The sequence below is a fragment of the Equus przewalskii genome, chromosome 12, assembly GCF_037783145.1.
Source record: "Equus przewalskii isolate Varuska chromosome 12, EquPr2, whole genome shotgun sequence".
Lineage (NCBI taxonomy): Eukaryota > Metazoa > Chordata > Mammalia > Perissodactyla > Equidae > Equus > Equus przewalskii.
Window position 1 is genome coordinate 4,913,695 of NC_091842.1, and position 17,835 is coordinate 4,931,529.

Below are 17,835 nucleotides of genomic sequence, written 5' to 3' on the forward strand. Positions count from 1 at the left end.
CCCAGGCTGCCCCGCGCGCGCGCGCCGGCAGTTGGGCCACGTCCCTGGCCACGTCGCGCCCGCTCTCGCCATCTTCGCCGTTTCCTCTCAGGCGCCGCCGCCGCCGCCTGAGCCGCCGAGCCCCGGGGCCGCCGCGCCGACCGCCGCCGCCATGAACATCTTCCGGCTCACCGGGGACCTGTCCCACCTGGCGGCCATCGTCATCCTGCTGCTGAAGATCTGGAAGACGCGCTCCTGCGCCGGTGAGCGGCGGGCGAGGCCCCGGAGAGGCTCGGGCGGCCCGGAGGAGCCGCCGACCTGGGCCGGCCCGCGGGCCCGCGCTGGCCCGTCACACCCCCTCGGCCGGCCTGGCAGGCGGGCGGCCGGGCGGGCGGCCCGGGGCTGGGGGGAGCCGCGGCCTCGCGGGGTGGGCGCTCAGGCCGGGGCGGGGTGTCGCGGCGCTGGGGTCGCTCCGAACTTGATCCTTTCGGGCGGAGGACGGCGCGGGGCCCCGGGGTGTCGGAAAAGTTTGGGGGGGAGGGGCCCGGCAGGCGCGGGGAGCCCGCGAATCAATGGGACGGGCGCGAGGAGGATGGGCAGGACCGCGGCCGGCTCGGCCTGACGTGGCAGCCAGGCCACCCGGGAGGTGGGGCGGGCGCGGGGAGAGGTCACCCCGCTCCCCACCCTGCCTCTCCGAGGACTGGCCTTTAGGTTAGGGTGTCGGCTCAGGCCTGTCCCTGGAGTCCTGCGGGCTTCACCCCGGCTCTCGGGTCCGGGATCGTCCCCGCCAGGAGAGGGGGTGGGGCAGGTCTCTTAAGTGAGTTGCTTGGGGGTGATCGGTGTTGCCGTGGGGAACGAGCCAGTTTGTCCGACGCCCGCCTCCATCTAATAACGGGTTCTCTTAAACCTGCGGCGCTGGGTACCGCCGAGGCCTGATGTGGCCTCCTGTAGCTCCTCGCTCCACGTCACCAGGGAGTTGGCGGCTCCCTCCTCGCGAGTACACGTTTCAGGCACGCGTTGCTGGGAGGCACTGGGGCACATCTTCCCCCACGTAATAGCTGCGGAGGTTTGCGTGCCGTTCACCCCAGCCGCTTAAGAACGGCAGGTGTTTCAATGATTTCTTAAAACGCAGTGTCCTCTTTAAACTTGCTTTTGATGCCCTGACCCCAGTCGAATAACTTTTGGTGAATTCAAGAACTTAATTTTTGCAGAGGCAGTGAAAGATGGAGTCCTAAAGGACCTGGGTGGCAGAGGTGCCATTTGCCTGATTGATTTCTAAAAACGTCCACATCTGAAGGACACCACATCTTTGACTGCTGTCTTCAGGCCTCACCTGTCTCCCTAGAGCATAGCTGAGATCCAGGAAGTAAGCAAAAACAGAAAAGACCTTTGAGCAATCAAAATGGATGTTACAAAGTCCATGTGCTGAAACCAGGGTGTCCGGCTTGGAGGTGATCTCTCAATTTATTCCTAGTTCTGAGAGTGAGCTAAAGGCCTCACATGGCTCGTCCCATGTTGTCCTTAAAATAACCTTACAGATTGGATGCTGTCGTCCCTATTCTGCGAGGAGAGAACTGAGTCTAAGAGAGGCGAGGAAATAGTGTAGAGCCAGGATTGAAACACAGGCAATCAGTAACTCACCAGTAAGGATTTTGGAGAACTGTCTATTTTCGCTTAAGTCATTTTGGTTTAAATATTTGATGCCAGATCAGTAGTTTAGATCATTTTTTATTGCACTCAGAAAATGTTATTTTTTTCCCTGCTTTGTTAGATAGAACTGATGTATGACATCGTATTAGTTTCAGGTGCACAACAATGATATATGTGTATATTACGAAATGATTCCCACAATAAATTTAGTTAACATCCATCACCACATGTACTTAGAGTTTTGTGTGTGTGTTGATGAGAACTTTTAAGATCTACTCTCTTAGCGACTTTCAAATATACAATACCGTCTTGTTAACTCTAGTCACTGTGCTGTACATTACATCCCCAGGACTGACTTCTCTTATAACTGCAAGCTTGTACCTTTTGACCACGGTCACCCATTTCGCCCACTGCCCATCCAGAAAATGTTACTTTCAATCTTTATTTTTCCTCCAGAATCTTTGTATAAGTCTCTCCGTCATCTTTTCATATGTTTCTCAGAATCCCCTCCTCTGTCAAGTGATTAAATGTTGAAGCCTGCTGTCTCCTAACCGTGCATCTAAACTAAGATGTTGGGGAGAAGTTACTGCAACTCCAGATACAGAATTCTTAAGGGAATTCTGAGTGATAAAGAGAAAGTGAGAGAGTTTGCTGTTTTGTTTGTTTTTTAATAATCACTGTCCTCGTTTGGGAGATTTAAGAGCATTTAGGAAAATGTAAAATACTTCAGCCAAGATAACGAAGAAGAGAAATAGGTGAGTTAGGTCGTGTGTGTTTGCCAAGTATTCCTACAATTAGCCTGTGGTTATAGGGCGTTATTAAACTGTTCTCGGTGTCAGACTTAGGATCTTTTCAGTTCTTATCCATGCGATTTCCTGGCCTTTTAAAAATCAAAATCACCGAGATCGTTTATTCAGAATTAAATGCTAAATTTGACTAGCTGCTTTGTTTTTCTATCCTAAATTATAAAAGTTTGTTTAGAGATTTTTGAAAGAGAATTTGATATGAGTTTCTCAAATAACTGGAATAGGAGACGTGTACATTCAGGTTGTGTTTCTCACTTTGAAAATACTGGTTTGGGAGTTCATTTTAGGATTTTGGCACCTATTTTGAACATGCCTGCAGCTACAGAGCCACGGGGCTTTTTTGCCTTAGGGTGAGGGATGAGACAGGTTAGCGAGGAAGCTGGAGATTCTGTTTTCCTGACCACGTAATTCCAGAACAGCTGCCCTGCGGGACCTATTTTAAAGTGGGGGCAGGGCAGCTGATCTTGCATAGCTCTGTTTGCATTGGCATTCTCTTGTGTCTGTCTGCCATTGTCGTTGCAGTGGGGTGCCCCATGAAGTGTGAGTTTCTTGTCTTAAACAGTGACCTGGATAGCCTTGAGAGGATAAGCTTGGTCTGTAGATGAAGAACTGCCTACCTCCATTTTCCTGTAGACCGATCGTTATTAACAGCCGTGTGTGTTGTACTTAAAGTAATAGCGCAGTCCTTGTGAGATCCGTGACTCCAGCCATCCTCCCCATGTCTCTCCCCTTCCCTCCTCCACCTCTTGCGTAGATTGTTGTTAGCTCTCGTCAGGTAGGTTGTAGACTTTTTCATCCTACCAAACGTGACAAACATGACAGGAACGGATAGTCTCCCTACTTTTTGCATAAATGGACAGCTTATGTTTTGAAGCAAATGGAAAACTTCATCTTCTGTTGTCATTGAGAACTTCAGGAAGCTTTTACATCACATTCCCAGCTCCCTCTTTGTAGCATCTGCCACCTCTGTTCATTTGGAATGCCAGTCTCTTGAGTAATCATTGCTCTCAAACATTTAATGACCACCCACTATGTGTAAAGCATTGAGGACACAATTCAGAGCAGCAACGTGTAGCTGACAAAGTTTCTACTCTCAAGAAAGCTGCAATTTAGTTGAAATAATAAGACATACATAAAAAGATAAAAATACAGGGTACCAAACCATATAGGCCATAAATCCTGTGGATGCCAAGTGTCAAGAAGGATCCCAGAGAAGACTCCCTGACTTCCCAACGAGGAGTGTGTAAGACCTCTATGAAGAAAAGCCTAACACATTGCTGCTGGACAAAGAAGGTGACCTGAATGTATGTTCATGCCAGGGTCCTGGAAAGGACCAGACGGGCTGGTAAGGAAGGAAGCAAGAGGTTATGTCTCCCCAAATTAACTTATTAGTTCAGAATATCATCAAAGTGAAAGGATGATAAACTGAGAAAAATAATCTGCAGTATATCTAAGTGACAAAAAGTTAATATCCATAATAAAATACTCCTACAAATTAAAAAAACAACCTGATAGAAAAATGGGCAAAGCAGCAGTTGACAGAAGAGTCAAAGAAGGCCAGTTAAAGCATGAAAGAATGCCCACCCTCACTGGTCGTTAGGAGCCTGGGTATTAAAACAGCAGTGCATGCCGTCATTTGCCCTGAGCAGGAAGAAGTAAGAGGTTTACAACATGTGGTGTAGGTAAGGGTATGAAGTAAAGGGCATTCTCATCTGGTATTAGTGAATGTGAAAATCAGCACAGCCTTTCCGGGGGAAATCTGACACTATATCAGAAGTTGAAGTGTTCCTATATTTTATCCCAGCAATTCTAGGGAATCTGAACTACAGAAATTGTCATATATGTGAACAAAGTATGTATAGGTATAAAGATGTTCACTGTACCTAAATAAGCACAAAATACTGTTTATAGATACAAAGATGTTCGTGCAGTATTTATAAGAACAAAAATTGTAAACAACCCAAACATCCGTTAAGGGAGTGAGCGCACAAATGTTTACACATTCACACTATGGAACACTCTTAACAGCCATTAACTAGAAATGAGCTGGAAGGATTAACAGGGAAAGATAAATCTGAGATAGTAAGTTAAAAGGCAAACTGTACAGCAAAAGATTGTATAACCCCACTTTAAGGAGCAAACGTGTGTGGGTACACACATATAGAAAAGGGCTTTTAAAAAGCCTGGAGGGGCCAGCCCAGTGGCATAGTGGTTAAGTTTGCATGCTCTGCTTCAGCTGCCTGGGGTTCACAGGTTCGGATCCTGGGGGCAGACCTGCACACTGCTCATCAAGCCATGGTGTGGCGGCATCCCACATAGAAAATAGAGGAAGATTGGCATAGATGATAGCTCAGGGCCAGTCTTCTTCACAAAAAAAAAACAAAAAAAAAAAAACCTGGAAAGTTGCACTTGAAATGGAGGTGGGAATGGTGTTAAAAAGGTCCTTTTGGGTTTTATTCCATATATTTTAACCCAGTTGAAATTTTTAATAAAATAGCATGAATTTCTTTGAAAACAAGAAAAAATGGCAAACAATACATAGTAAGCTGTCATTTATCAAGCATTCATAGTGTGGAAGGTACTTGTTGAACTTTTTCTCTTCACAGCAGTCCCAGAAAGTTGGTATAATTTTGCCCCCATTTGACAGATGGGGAAAGTGAGGTTTAGGGGGAGTCACGTATGTGATGGTCCCAGGCTTACCCTGTGCGTTCAGAGGCTGAGCCTGAACCCAGACCCTCTGGCTCCAAAGCCTCTCTCCCTAAGTCACAAGAGCTGTGTTAGGAGTCGGTTCCTGACTGTTGAGCTGCTGGCTCCAGGGAACGTTAACGGCCTTTAGGAGAGCGTCCAGATCAGAGCGTCCAGATCGTTTGAGAGACAATGGTTTGGAGCATGATGCCGAGACTGTCCTGGTGGTCTGACCTGTAGTGCTTGGTTGCGTCCCAGCTATTAACAGGACAAAAATAGTTCACGGAAAGCTTTTCGGTTTGATTGAGGCCTCTGTTCTGTAAACCAGTGGGAGTATAAGAAATGCGACTTTTAACTTGCAGCATAATTGAAAGTGACATGCATTGGAGTATATAGTTGTGGGCTTTTACTAAACTTAACTTTGCCCAGTGGGAAAAGACAGGAATGGCATTAAGTTTAATGGTTGGTTTCCATTTAACAACTTATACTCCGTGTTAGGGATGTTTGGTGCGTTTGGTATCGGGATGACTGTTCCAGAAACACTGAGAGTGAGCATTCTTGGGAGCTTGTTACTTGATAGCCTTGGCGTGCTGTGGTCTCACCGCAGGGAGAAACCGACCGTGGGAGCCCCCCTGGCTTCAGAGCACGTATTTCCCCAGGAAGGAGATTCCTGCCCCTGCCCGCTCTGTCTTCAGCTGGGATCTCTGCCTTCCTGTGAAGACAAGACAGTTTTTCTGTTTTAAAAGAAAAAGCTGCTACTTGCTAATCAGGATCCCAGCCCAGGAAGAGTAGGGTAGAACTGTCAGCATCCTCAGGTTTCCAGCATGGCAGTTCCTGCACCACAGGACAAACCCCAGGCCACGCGCTGCCTGTCCCTCTCTCCTCTGCCCCATGCTCTGCTCAAGGGGCCCTCCCACCCTCTGTCTCGCAGTAAATTAGGGCAGAGCCCCACGCACATCGCCTATTTACAGCCACAGAGACACAGTATGACATAGAAACTCTTTGGAAGTGTTATCCCAAAATACCACAAAATGAGAATTTACCTGATGACATGAAAATAAAATGAATTCCATTTTCTTTCGTCCGTTTGCTCATTCATTCAGCAGATATTTTCTTAGCCCTGCTGTGTGTCGGGCCCAGTGCTCAGCACAGAGAATACAAAATGGAATAAGGCACGGCTCTGGCGTTTGTAGATCTCAGTGCTCGTGTGGGCTTGAGGGAGGGGAGAGACAGCAACCAGATAATCCCAGTGTGTTTTATAATGACTGTAATAGGAGCTAGGGTGGCAGCTGGCTTGAAGTAGTTCCGGTTATGTGCTGGCTGCATGAATAAACAGCACGGAGGGAGGGTGTCTTCAAGATGACTTTCCAGAGGAAGTGACATGTGAGTTGGGTCTCAAAGGGGAGTGGTAAGGGCCGGGCCAGTGGTGCAGCGGTTAAGTGCCCATGTTCTGCTTTGGCGGCCCAGGCTTCACCGGTTCGGATCCCGGGTGCGGACATGGCACCGCTTGGCAAGCCATGCTGTGGCAGGCGTCCCACATATAAAGTAGAGGAAGATGGGCAGGGATGTTAGCTCAGAGCCAGTCTTCCTCAGCAAAAAGAGGAGGATTGGCAGCAGATGTTAGCTCTGGGCTAGTCTTCCTTTAAAAAAAAGGGAGGGGGGAATGGTAAAAATATGATAGTCCCTGATTTTTAGGATAGGAATGCTGAAAATGAGGACAAAATTTCGAATCTGCTTGGCTTCTGAAGGCCCGTTAGAATAAACCTTTTACCACAAAATTTGCCCGTATATATCCTATAATTTTTTTATTTAAAATATTGAAAGGAACCATATAGGAAATGAACGGGAAATTTCTCTCTCAAGGCTCCAGCAAACATCAAGTGTGAACTCCATGCTCCTTATTCTTTTTACCCCGATCTTCTCTCCGTTCTCCCAAGTTCTCTTGTTTATGTCAATGGCAGCCTCATTGTTTCTCCTTTGGAACATTGATCTTTGATAGAAAAAAAAGTTCCCCATTACTGGAGAAAACACTAAAAGGAGCAGACTTACTGTCTACAGCTCCACCTTTGGCCCTTGAAGTTGGTTACTATTGATGGATCCAGAAGGATAGAGTCAGCTTTTTCTTCCATTTCTATTTAGGTGTTTTTGTGAATAGGCTGGAACTGCAATTATTCCTACGTAGAAAGTAGCGTTCTTACATTCCGGCTTCTCAACAAGCTGCTAGATTGTTTTCTAAAATATTTTTTGTAAGATATCACTTAAGAACAATGTGGTTTTCGCCTCCTGGAAGAGTGTCGCTAAGGATTTGAGTGCAGTGACATTTGTGCTAGATAGACGCTTACGTAAATGTCTAATGTGGAGTTTGCGATGTAGATGAGGGCGGGTGCGTTCTGACACCTTGCTGAGGTTCATTTTCCTTAATTCGCTCTGTCTCCGACATCTCCAATCTGGGTCACATAAATATTTGGTCAAATGTAGATGTCAGAAAAGCCGAGTGCACACTGTGTGGCCTTCTAGACTTCCCCAGCTGAGTGTCCATGTGCCGCAACAGGGCTCTGAGGGTGGGTTGGTGGCTGGAGGTAGAAACAGTTTCAAGGTGTTTAAAAAAAGAGTGCTGCTTTGGAAAGCTGGCTGTAGCAGTGGGTTCCCCCTTCTTGTTGCCTTAGCATCCAGGAACGTTTTTATGAGTGTGAGGTGGGTCACGTGATGAATCTAAGGGATGGAATTAAAAAAATCTTAATAGGTCCAAGTAAATGCTGCCCTCACAAAAGAAGTCACCTTGGGAGGCTGTCCCGCTGCTCCGGGGGCATTGCTGCCTTACTCTTGCCTGAAGGAGTGTTCCTCAGCTGGTCCCTCCTAATCCACTTAGATTCCAACTCCTGCCTGGAAACGTTTGTCACCATGACCTATTGTTTTTAAATGGAAAGAAAGGTGCTCAAGGTAGAACTGGAACGGTAAACAACAGCAGACTTTGAAAGTAAATTTATTCTAGCCTACCTAAAGTGGCGTATTGGAGAAATAGAATCTGCATTTGAACAATACACATCCTCGGATATAGGCCCTGGTGTAATTAAGTCACTTTCCTGTAGTCACCTGTCATAGTGAGGCAGAAAAGTACATGTGCTAAAGGAGCATATTCAAGAGTGTTAAGGAAAAGAAAAACTAAAACTGCTCTCATTTATTTAGAGTTATCCCAGACATCAGCCTTTGACCCCTGGCGTCCCCCTTTCTATATCTGCCCTTCCTGTACAGTGTTATCTACGGGAGTCATGAAGCATTTTGAGGCTTTTCTCATACTTTCTTTTTTGTTTCTTTAGGTATTTCTGGAAAAAGCCAGCTTCTGTTTGCACTGGTCTTCACAACTCGTTACCTGGATCTTTTTACTTCATTTATTTCATTATATAATACATCTATGAAGGTATGGTATAACATCCAATGGAATGTATTTCATCCATAGTTCACAGACCTATAGAAACTGTTAAATTTATGTCAGCTGAGTACTTACTTAAACATCTTTAAGAATAATGTCTAAATATGCTGTTCTTGACGTAAGCCCTTTTAGACCACCTTGTACACATACTGGGAATAGTTATCATTATGCATATTTTTTCTGTTTCAAAGCAGTATCCACTTAATTAAAGTACTTTGCATTTAGAGGTTTGTTTTTTTTTTTAGGTTTCTCTCCCCAAATCCCTCCAGTACATAGTTGGATATTTTAGTTGTGGGTCCTTCTAGTTGTGGCATGTGGGATGCCGCCTCAGCATGGCTTGATGAGTGCTGCATGTCCGCGCCATTCGAACTGGCGGAACCCTGGGCTGCCAAAGCGGAGCGCACAAACTTAACCACTTGGCCACGGGGCTGGCCCCATAGAGATTTTTCAATCTTAAGTTCCTCCAGTGTGATAACTTCTAAAACTCTTGATAACTTTATAAGAAAGAGGGGTAACTTATGTTTTCAAGCAGTGGGAAATTATAGACTCCCCAGGAAACCGAGCAAGTTGGCTCAGAACAGGAATGAAAGCCAGGGCTTCTCACAGCAGTGCCCTATTTTGCTGCTGTGTGAGAGACTGTTGTAGGCATCTGCTTCTTGTCTTTTTTTCTCATTAAGTACATGTTTCTTAAACTTCTGCTGTGTTTGCCATCTTTATTACTTTTGCCATGCTTAAATAGCATCTGTACTGTAGTTTACTTAATATGTTTTTTGAACCTTTTAACTCAGTCTAAGCATTTGTATCCATGGCACCTTTGATGTCCTTATATTTTTCGTATTTCGCGTTAAAACAAATCTGTAACTTATTAAAATACAAAATGTTTGGGGCTGGCCCCGTGGCCGAGTGGTTGAGTTCTCGTGCTCCGCTGCAAGGCGGCCCAGTGTTTCGTTGGTTCGAATCCTGGGCGCGGACATGGCACTGCTCATCAGGCCACGCTGAGGCAGCGTCCCACATGCCACGACTAGAAGGACCCACAACGAAGAATATACAACTATGTACTGGGGGGCTTTGGGGAGAAAAAGGAAAAAAATAAAATCTTAAAAACAAAGTTTGTATGCCACCTAACATCTTGTACAGCACTGGTGGTACACGTTCCACACTTGGGGAAGCCTCAGTTCTTTCACACAGTCACTGAATTCATACTTACTGAACAGCCCAGGGTTGGGCACTTCCCTAGTGCTGAGGACAGGGCAGAAAACATGCAGAAGTCCTGGTCTGGTGGGGGAGAGTAGACCGCTCATCCCAGGACTAATGAATGACTGCAGTTTGTGCTAGGCGCCATGAAGGAAAAGTATGAGGGCTCTCAGGATGTGTAAAGGCTGTCTGGGTTCATTCATTCATTCTTTAGTTGCTTAGCGAGCATTTGTGTGCCAGGCACTGCTGTAGCACTTGGTTATTGGTTAATGTTTAAGCTAAAGCTGTTGGTGTGGTATTTAAAACAACTCCCCCCAACACTTTGTGTTCAGCAGCATTTTTATAAGGACAAGTCAAAGTAGACAAAGCAATATTTGAGCCTATGGTCTTTCCTAAAAAGCAAGTCTGTTACCTGTAATCATTCCATTCTTCATTACTAAGTGATGGGAGCCCAGTAATCAGGAAGTAATTTGCTTACTTAAAATTGGCTAGGTCCCTGCTTATTGTCCAGGCAAGTGAAACCTGCAGATACCAGAAGAGTGTGAGCAAGAATTCCCCCTCCCTCTGCCTCAGGATTCCTGGCTTTCAGAGGAATCCTTCTTGCTTCCTTGCTCGTAGTTTCCAAGCATAATGTTCTGAAAATCAGAGGAGTGAGAGCCAAGTTTCATGAGCTCATAGCTTTTTCCACACTGGTGAGGGGGAAAAGCAGTTGCTGTCCTCAGCAGCTGCTGAAACCTTTGTGGACTCAGTCTCAGCTGGCCATCGGCTGGGTGCTGGGCAGGGACATGTGCCTCGGCCGGCTGTGCTGCTGGAGGGGACTCTGTGTACAGAGGGATATTTTGTTTATACATGCAGATTTTATGTTATTTTATTCATGTACGTGTATATACCTATTTGTGTATGGAGGGAACTCCTTTAACAGTATAAGATATTAATCTTCCTTGATTTTTTGGTGTGGAGAGTACTTCTTTGGTGTGTGGGTATGACCAACAATCTTAGTACTTTGTTGAGTGTATATTTGCAAATATAACTTCATGATGAAGTGCCAAGGACAGTTTAGTGTCTTTGTCTTGTTTTTAAGCATGTGAGGGCTTGATGATTGCTCTCATTTTCCTGTTAAATCATTTGCCCAAATGTTTTCCTAATTAAGTTTCACAAGTTGGCTTTTCTAAGGAGAAGTAGTACCAGGCAGGGCAGCTGCTATCCCAGTTGTCTGTATTTATAGGTTAAGCCTGCTGTTTTGTTCTCGGGCCTAAAATTCTGCAGTCAGAAAACTGGTGTAATTTCAGACTATCAGACTTTTCCTTTGGGTCGGATGAATATATAGTGCTTGACCTTTTGAATGTGAAAGAACATATAACTTAATTATAAGCCTTTGAATAGCTATACTGCTATGCAAACAAAATCATTGCTTCCTTGTAGGCAGCAATGTTTTACAAATTATTGCTTAAGTTCTGCTTTTGTTATGTTACCAAAGAAAATTTTACAGCAACAGTGTGAATGTTCAGTGTTTAACACAATTTAAGTAAAAGCCATCATTGCAAAGTTTTGCATGAGTTACATTGTTTATCTTTAGAAAAGCACTAAGAAATATCCTCATGCTGGAAAGAAGCATGTTGGTTTTGAACTGCATTGAACTTTGCATTCATTTTCTTCTTAAGCTGCTATCTGATAGTTTAAAGTGAGATTAAAAATACATTTGTTGGAAGTTTCTTGTAAAGTTAAAGTTGGACTTAACATATGAGCCAGCATTCGCACTCCTAGGTATTTACTCAAGAGAAGTGAGAACTTATGTTCACACAAAAACCTGTACGCAAATGTTCATAGCGGCTGTATCCATTGTCCCCCACACTGGAAACAACCTAGCTGTCCTTTAAGTGGTGAGTGGATGAACAAACTGTGGCACCCCCATACAGTGGATGCCACCCAACAATACAGAGGAACCAATTATTAATAGACACACCAACATGGTTGGATCTCACATCATTATGCTAACTGAAGAAGCTGGTCTTAAAAGGTGATGTACTGTATGATTTTATTTATATAGCATTCTAGAAAAGGCAAACCTGCAGAAAGCAAGAACAGATCAGTGATCACCAGAGGTTAGGCCTGGGGGGAAGGCTCGGCTATAGAGGGGCTGCGTGAGGGAATTTTTGGGGGTGTGATAGGACTGTTTTGTGTCTTCATTGTAATGGTGGTTATATGACTCGTAAAACTCTATCTTGTAGAAAGCCAAGGGAGTTGGAACGATTGAAAGGTGTTGATGACCTGGTATCTTTTCTTGTGTTTTTAGCTTATCTACATTGCCTGCTCCTATGCCACAGTGTACCTGATCTACATGAAATTTAAGGCAACCTACGATGGAAATCATGATACCTTCCGAGTGGAGTTTCTGGTGGTCCCTGTGGGAGGCCTCTCGTTTCTAGTCAATCATGATTTCTCTCCGCTTGAGGTTGGTTAAGAGGTTATTTAGTGGTCACATCTGCTTCCCTAGGGAAATAGACCTTTTTGCAGATAATGTGGGGTTCTGTTTGTTTGTTTGTTTTTGGTTGGGCAAGCTTCTGGTGCAACATCCACTATTTGGTGTAAATAAATCATGGACAGGAATTAAGCCTGCAGGTATTTGAGTGTCTGCTGACAGGTTATTGCCTGACTCCCGTTTAGAATATAAACACGATGCCTTGCCCGTCCGAGTGTTTGAGGGCATGATCTTCTCCCCACTCTGACCCAACTTTCGTTTCCTCGTTGTGTACGAGCGTTGCATGTTGACGCCTTGTCTGTGAATCCTCTGAGCAGCGCTGCTACACTCCTCAACTTTAGGAAGCATGGTTTGCGTGGTGCCCCTGGCGCTGTACAGTGCTGCGGCCTGCTCCTGAGTGCCCTGTCCCTCCCTTAGCCCCTGGGGCGGATTAAGTTACGGCTCTGCGCTTGCTCATCTCACGGTGCTGGGAGTGCTTGGGTTTCCGAACACGCCAGGGACTACTTGCAAGTTCTTGTCAGCATGGATAAAGTACCATGTGAGGCAGAGAGCTGCATGATTACAACTCCGGTCTCTTACCCCTTTGATTTAACCACACCAAAAAAGCTTTAAGAATAAGAAAAACAGTGAGAACATTTAGATAGTCTGGAAATGAGACCAGTTGGTGAGGAAAAACAGCAGTGAGGGACTGGAAGGACCCGGTTATCAGTGTTGTCAATCCTGGCAGCCAACCGGGTTGATTCAGGACCCTAGCTTTAGAGTGGGAGAGGCTTATCCAGGAGAAACGTTGTATATGTAGATTCACAGAAAATTGTAGGGAAGAACGAGACCTTGGAAAGGCAAGGTAGTGAAAATTCAAATAGATGTGTCCAGGTTACTCAGCTTGTCATTGTGAGTGTCCATGCCTCTTAAATGTAGCTTTGGTTTCTGTGACGTATTATTAAATGGCTAAGCTGCTCTATTCTGGGCCCAGATGCCCAGACTCCCTGCTCTTCGTGTGCTGCTCCGCAGTGGAGCAGGAGTCTTTCCTGTGAACCTACAGTGGGCACCAGTGCTGACGGAAGCTTGCTGTTTCTCCTACAGATTTTGTGGACCTTCTCCATCTACCTTGAATCAGTGGCTATCCTCCCGCAGCTCTTCATGATCAGCAAGACCGGGGAGGCGGAGACCATCACCACCCACTACCTGTTCTTCCAGGGCCTCTACCGCGCTTTGTATCTCGTCAACTGGATCTGGCGCTTCTACTTCGAGGGCTTCTTCGACCTCATTGCTGTGGTGGCCGGCGTTGTCCAGACCATTCTGTACTGCGACTTCTTCTACTTGTACATTACAAAAGGTATGTCAGGCTGCGCCCTGCCTGCTTTGTTCTGCGGCCATGTATTCTTTTAGGGGCTACTATCCATCACCAGTCGTCCTCTTTTCGCTTGAGGAGGATTCACCCTGAGCTAACATCTGTGCCGGTCTTCCTGCATTTCCAGGAATTCCTGTATGCATGTGGGTCACCGCCTCAGCATGGCCACTGAAGAGTGGTTTAGGTCCCCGCCCGGGCACCGAACCTGGGCCCCCAAAATGGAGCGTGCCAAACTTAACCAGTAGGCCATGGGGCCAACCCTGCATATAATTTTAGGGGATCCAGAAGCTCCTGAAACCCAACCACAGACCCCAAGCTAAGAATCCTTGCTTATAGAGTAAAATTCCTAATGGTAGAATTGCTAGGTACAAAGGCATATATACTTTATCCCTTTTTTAACATCCAAAATTTCATAGACCTCTGTGCATCGTAACAGTTGTATGTTAAGATATGTTGATTAGGGGAGAAAGTCATGATAACAAAAAGCTGCTATGAATTTAGTGACAATTTCAGTTGAATTTTTATTTCTTAAATACGATTGCTATGGCATCCACGTACATGAAGAAAATTCCAGTCTATATGTGCATGACATTTTCATATTTCAGGGGGCTTTGTTTATTGACACCAAAATCAGATGACTCTTGGTTGCCAAAAGCTTATTTCCTTGTACCTTACTATGTGGTATCTTGTATGACAGACTTCTAGGAAAGGGAAGAAGGAAACTGTAAGCTTGTCAATATCAGTAACCTTTTGTTTTCTCTTCCTCTCTTTAAAATTCTAGTACTCAAGGGAAAGAAGCTCAGTCTGCCAGCGTAAGTGCCAAAGACCATCACCAGCATCTGTCCTTCAGGGTGCTCGGACAGAATTCTTACCACAGCAAAGGCACAAGATGCTTGACATGGAAAATCAGAAACTTCCCTCTTCTGTTGCAGATAGTCATGAGTGGCTCTGTAAGAACCCAGAGGAAAAGAACCAGAAGGTTTCTGTTTAATGCATCTTGCCTTATCTTTTTTATTACTATGTACAAAGATTTTTTTACACAAAGAAACTTAATGCTGTATTAATAAATTCAGTGTGTAGCTTCAATTGGGGTAGTTCCAAAAAGTGAAGATTTTGTGAGGAGTAAGTACAAACTTTTTTTTTTAATTCTTTGAAATTGTCGATTCTTCGTGTCTACAATGAAATTGTACTCCTTGACGGCTGGTAGATTATATATTCTTCCATCTATCAAACTTGCATTCCACTATATTTATTTTTTGCCAAAAGATGAGTTATATTTGTTTGAAATCTGAGACACTATGTTCAATTTGGTATATCTGTTTCAATTTCTTCCCACCTGATGTGGAAATCCTTCCTTGGACATCACAACACTACATTTAAGGCTGGTAAGGATGACTTGCAAGTCTTACGGTTTTCATTACCAAAATTTTAAGATAATGAATGTAGATGGAGTCTCATTTAAGAGTCACCAAAGGTGCCTGCGCTCCTCCCTGCTAAGAAGTGTCAGTTTGAGACCATCTCAAGGTGTCGAAGAACTTGGTGGGCAGGGGTTCCAGGTTCCTTGCCATCTGAGTGTGGGATGCGAGGGACGTTTATGATTATTTCGGATCTAGGACTCTGCTTCTCTGAGGAGTGGAACACAAGTAGCTAACTGTCACTTTGATGTACAATTTCAGAAGATTACTACAACCATGTCATGCTCAGATTCAAATGGTTTTTCATACCACTTTTGGGTCGTAAAATCATTTACATTTTTTTAACTGGCAGCACCAATTGCCATTCCTTATACTCTTATATTTTTTGGTTTTAGTTTTCTTTTTACTGAGCTCTTGCATGATTTATTTTGTGTTACCATCCTAAATAAACATTTTATTAAACATAGAATAAATTGTCTTTTTTTAGTGAATTAGGCTTTTGGAACATCCTATGTCTGGATGATTTTTTTTTTTCAGTTGGCAGCAAAAACTCCATATAGGGCTGCAAACATTTTTTGTCCACTTAATCTAAAACTTTCTGTAGTTTGCGGGAAAATTGGAATTTTTCCTCCTGATTTTGCCGTTATATTGATTTGCTACCCCTTTTTTTGATTTTGGCAAAGGCATATGACTTTTTTACATGATACACCATAAATGTTAAAGTGTTGAATACTAACAGTGCTCACTACAAGGAGGATGTAGTGTTTTCTCTTGTAGTATTAAAATATCTTGTGGAAGAAGGGAGCTGATGGGTTTTAATTTTCCTTCTAAATTGGCAGTGTAACTGCATAACTTAACCTCCTGTCTTCCTCTCTCATTTTGCTTTCCCCCCTTGCCTCACATTTTTGCTTCTGTGTATCAGTATCTTTCCAGCATCCTAGTTTTGTTTTAGTTTGTTTTCATCCTCCTTGGAAGATTCTGAGAGCGTGGAAAAAGGATGGGAAATCCCGTTCTTAGTGGAGCAGACTGCTTACTGCCCAAACTGGGACTGGGGCGGGGGGCTCACACCTGTTTTTGTGCATGTAACTCAAACACAAGCTGGGCTCATTCGTCGGAGAGCACAATTCACAGAGCAAGGAGCTGGGACCTCGGCACGCCACCTGATTTATGAAGTATTGATTCCTTCTTTACTCCTTCTGCCCAAGTAAAAATAAAATTGGTTAAGATGATGCCACTATTTTGTGGCCAACCAGGATGACGTGACAAACAGGGCGCCTGAGTGAGTGCAGGGCTGGGGCAGTGTCCTCACACACGATGGAAACCAAGGCCTGTATGACACGCCTGATGAAGCACTGTTTCAGAATTACTTTCACTTCCTGAATAAAGGTTGTCAGGTAATTAATACTTTTTATTGAGCTGTTTTATTTGTGTGATTTTTTTAAAATATAATTGGTAGGAGAAATAAAGCAAAGTTAACAAATTTTCCCACTAAATGATCATTCTGAAAAGCTGCTGGCTCTTGGCTGCCTGCAGACACCAATCCGATCCCTGTCCGGTTCGGCCACAGTGTTGAATCGCATTTCCTGCCTCCTTACAGTCTGGTCCAGAGGGGAGTAGTAGAAAAGCAGATGGCGAAAGAAACGTTGCAGGTGGAAGACCTTGCAAGAAGATTCGGCCCAGCTTTTCCAAAGATGCCACCAGGCTGGATAGCTTCCTGGAAAGGTCAAGCAAAGGTTTCATTTTGATAGAAATCGTCGTACATGATCTGTGGGACACTGAATAAAACAAGCATAAGCTTTGGGGTTAACCTTGTGTTAGGAGTCTCGTCCCCATACTCCAGCTCTGCGACCCTGGATTTACACAAGCCTCATTCCCTTGCACTCACATGCAATGACTCGGGCCACAGGATTTCTGCGAGGTGCAAATGAGCTCATGTCCTGAGGCTCGAAACACGGAGGTTGGTGCACAGTAAGTGCTCAGCAGCTCGGTGACCCCCTTTTCCCCTCCCTTTCTTTATGCTTAGCTTGGGACAGCTGCCTCAGAAGCCGGCTGAGAACCAGTTCTGGCAGGAGTCCCTCTGGCCCGTTTGGTGACCGTGGTCAGTTTTCCCCGTGTTGGGAGAGCAGTGCATGTACAGAAATTGCCTCTCGGGTGCCTTCCGAAACAACCCGTCTGAGAGGGCTGCTGACGGCTGACTGGAGTGGGTCCTTCGCCCTCTAGTGGCTGAAAGTGCAATTCCAAGGAACTGCGCTCTGCCCAGGTCTTGCCGCCGGGTTCTGCCGCCGCCCGTCCGTCGTGGTCCCGTCCTGTCCTGTGCCATCTGGTTTAGCCTTTGTAGTGTGGAGTCTTGGGTAGGTGTTGTGGGTGTTTCTCCTCCAGTTCTGAAACAATTCGCTCTTTTACCCCTGCAATTGTAAAGCAAGTTGCAGCATAATATAGCACTGATCCTTGTAAATAATGAAAAGGATACTTTTTTATACTATTAGAATATAATAGTCCAGATCACTCCTCTGAGTTTTGCCCTAGGCACTTAAGGGGGAAGCGGTCTTTGGGCAAACACTACACTACACTTGACACCATTACCAAAACAGAATGCAAATATAGAACCTATCCACTCATCAGATAAGTTTTCTAAGACAATAAATGGTTCTGTAAGAGGAAAACTGAAGTGCCCTGAAACTAAAACTGATTTCAAATTCTGAGCACTGAAGATCTCAGGACTAAAGAATGCGTAGAAAAACAACTATGCACCTTCCTGAAAGAAACTAATTAAATGCAAGGATGTTAATTTCACTCGGACATGGGGATTTACTCAAATCAAAGAAAATTAAGTCCCGAAGGGAGAA

At 44.8% G+C, this 17,835-nt stretch overlaps 1 protein-coding gene and 2 long non-coding RNA genes across 7 annotated transcripts in view; 1 reads left to right on the forward strand and 2 right to left on the reverse strand.

Annotated features, from left to right (window-relative positions):
• On the forward strand, window positions 1–16,391 carry KDELR2 (KDEL endoplasmic reticulum protein retention receptor 2). 2 transcript variants are annotated; one of them, XM_070567425.1, is made up of 5 exons: window positions 1–242; window positions 8,438–8,538; window positions 12,038–12,196; window positions 13,307–13,559; window positions 14,356–16,391. In XM_070567425.1, exons 1-5 carry the CDS (start codon window positions 152–154, stop codon window positions 14,388–14,390), a joined length of 639 nt encoding a protein of 212 aa, XP_070423526.1. In that variant the 5' UTR covers window positions 1–151; the 3' UTR covers window positions 14,391–16,391. The 2 variants fall into 2 exon arrangements, with proteins under 2 accessions (XP_070423526.1, XP_070423527.1); XM_070567426.1 differs by lacking the exon at window positions 13,307–13,559 and having other exon boundaries at window positions 14–242.
• Window positions 4,901–6,311, reverse strand: LOC139074825 (uncharacterized). Its single transcript, XR_011524674.1, has 3 exons — window positions 6,164–6,311; window positions 5,694–5,832; window positions 4,901–5,437 (listed from the first exon to the last, which is right to left on the reverse strand). It is a non-coding gene; the product is annotated as an uncharacterized lncRNA (long non-coding RNA).
• The window catches only part of LOC103562795 (uncharacterized), a 13,211-nt gene continuing 11,752 nt past the window's right edge, over window positions 16,377–17,835 (reverse strand). For 3 of the 4 annotated variants that reach the window (XR_011524673.1, XR_011524672.1, XR_011524670.1), the window contains 2 exons: window positions 16,875–17,394; window positions 16,377–16,703 (listed from right to left, as the gene is read on the reverse strand). This is a non-coding gene — a long non-coding RNA (uncharacterized lncRNA). Of the gene's footprint in view, window positions 16,704–16,797; window positions 17,395–17,835 lie in introns of all 4 variants that reach the window. The other variant, XR_011524671.1, reaches the window with a different exon arrangement.

What these genes read in the sequence shown, in the direction of transcription:
- KDELR2 (XM_070567425.1), top strand. Translation starts at nt 152, where the DNA reads ATGAACATCTTCCGGCTCACCGGGGACCTGTCCCACCTGGCGGCCATC. An exon ending in GAAGACGCGCTCCTGCGCCG is followed by an intron (nt 243 to 8,437) that starts GTGAGCGGCGGG and finishes TTGTTTCTTTAG; the next exon opens with GTATTTCTGGAAAAAGCCAG. An exon ending in CTACTTGTACATTACAAAAG is followed by an intron (nt 13,560 to 14,355) that starts GTATGTCAGGCT and finishes TTAAAATTCTAG; the next exon opens with TACTCAAGGGAAAGAAGCTC.